We start from the raw sequence: 1,852 nt of genomic DNA on the forward strand, positions 1-1,852 counted from the left end.
GTAGTGCCGCCTCGTTTTCTTATTCCATTTACTGGCGTCACTAACTTCCTGCCTTGTTTGCCCGTGAGTGGCAGCAGCAGCGCGCATCGATAAGCGCACTGTCGTACCATCTCTGGAGCGACCGATAGTATTTCCGGGTCGTCATGTGTCGGGTGGTCAGACGGCACGCCATTCCGCTGCTCGACTCGCTGCGACTCACATCGTCTCCGCGCACGCAACGCCATGGCTGGGAAACAGATTGCCGCCGCATTGGAGGCCCTCATCCACGCGATGGGGTTCACCGGTGGCCACCAACGGCAGCCAAGGCGTAGGCGAACGCAGCGGGACAGGACGATGCTCCAGTGCTACTACTGTCAGCAGCTGGGGCACTCCGCGCGCGGGTGTAAGAACGCCGTCGCGTGCTTGAAGTGCGCGGCGGCCCTCGACACCCGCAGCTGCACGAAGCCACGTGGGGTAGCCTGCGTCTGCGCGAACTGCGGCGGACCACACGCCGCCAACTCGCGTAGCTGTGGCTACCTCCGCGAGTCACGCCGTCTACCCGCCGCACCACGCCCTGCGGCGACGTCAAGCGCCTCGACGGCTGCCCCGCCCCCCCGCTTCAGCGAGGGGTGCGAGCCGCGCCGCCTTGAGGCCACCACCGACGAAGCTATGGCCGGCTTCCAAGCTCGCAGCTGTGCATCGCCAGCTCCAGCAGCTGCGCGACGAGCTGCGGGCTATCAAGAAGCAGCCGCCAGATCCCGCCGCCAACCCCGCCGTGAGTCGTCCGATGGGGGTCGACGCGGCCACGCAAACCACCGCTCCCCCTCCTGCAGCAATGCAGGAGGTGGCGCCCATGGAAACAGAGGAATTGCCGCCCGGGCTGCCCCCCTCCAAGGTGGCAGCCACAAGCAAGGGTGCCGACGCGCCACCTGACTGCTCGCAAGCCGAGCAACCAAAGAAGAGGAGGAAGGTGCGGCTACCATTCCCAAGGATGGAGGATGTGCAGGAAATCCTCAAGTACACTGCCTCGTCACTGAAGAGCGGGTCGTACCCCCAATCACACCTCCCATACCCCTACACCCCACCCGGCCAGTCTAAGCCTCCCCTCCCCCATCAACCGCTCGACCTACGGACATACAGATGGCGTACCATACTAGCGGAAGCAGCCACGGACGAAGAGTTAGACATCATCAACTCTTACCCAATATTTACGCCCCCCCCAATGGGACAACCTGGTCGACGTCATAGAATCGTGGGTGTGGGAAGAGGCCCGGTAGGGTGGGAGAGAGAAGAAGCTCCCCGTTGACATATTTGTCAGGAAAAAATTGAAATCACAGGGCCAAGTTCAGAAATGAACACACACAAGCCACCATCAAGCGTAGCGGAGACTCACCATAACCACCGGCCAGTCACTTAGGCCTTTCGTTTTCCCTTTCTCTCACTGTCCCTCTCACTGTCCTTTAATCTTTCTTTATATATATATATATATATATATATATATATATATATATATATATATATATATATATATATCCACCAGCACAAACGTCAAGTAACAAAAAAAAAAAAAACACCCACCATGTTATCCCACATCTTCACCCCATCATTTAAGAAGGTGAAGCGCATAAAGCGCTAGTACTTCGCCCCCAGCAGAGGGTTCAGCCCTCGGTCTTGTGCGTCTGCGTCTGCGTCGGGTGGTCAGTCGCGACGGAGCAGCAGTCTCGGACGGACCAGCAGTCCAGTCGGTCAGTTGGCGTAGAGCAGCAAGTAAGCCTCGTCGCGCGGAGTCGGGCAGCAGCAGCTGGCGGCTGGAGTGTGAGGTGCCGCTTGCGAGTGCTACGAAGTATGTCGTCCTGGACATGAAAGTCGAGTC

General features: G+C 58.8%; 1 protein-coding gene across 1 annotated transcript; it reads left to right on the plus strand.

Annotated features, from left to right (window-relative positions):
• The first annotated feature begins 222 nt into the window (after positions 1-222).
• LOC126474754 (uncharacterized) lies at positions 223-912 on the plus strand. Its single transcript, XM_050102231.1, has one exon. The coding sequence runs from the start codon at positions 223-225 to the stop codon at positions 910-912; it is 690 nt and encodes a 229-aa protein (XP_049958188.1).
• Positions 913-1,852: the final 940 nt, after the last annotated feature.

The sequence above is a fragment of the Schistocerca serialis genome, chromosome 4 (assembly GCF_023864345.2).
Source record: "Schistocerca serialis cubense isolate TAMUIC-IGC-003099 chromosome 4, iqSchSeri2.2, whole genome shotgun sequence".
Taxonomy (NCBI): Eukaryota; Metazoa; Arthropoda; class Insecta; order Orthoptera; family Acrididae; genus Schistocerca; species Schistocerca serialis.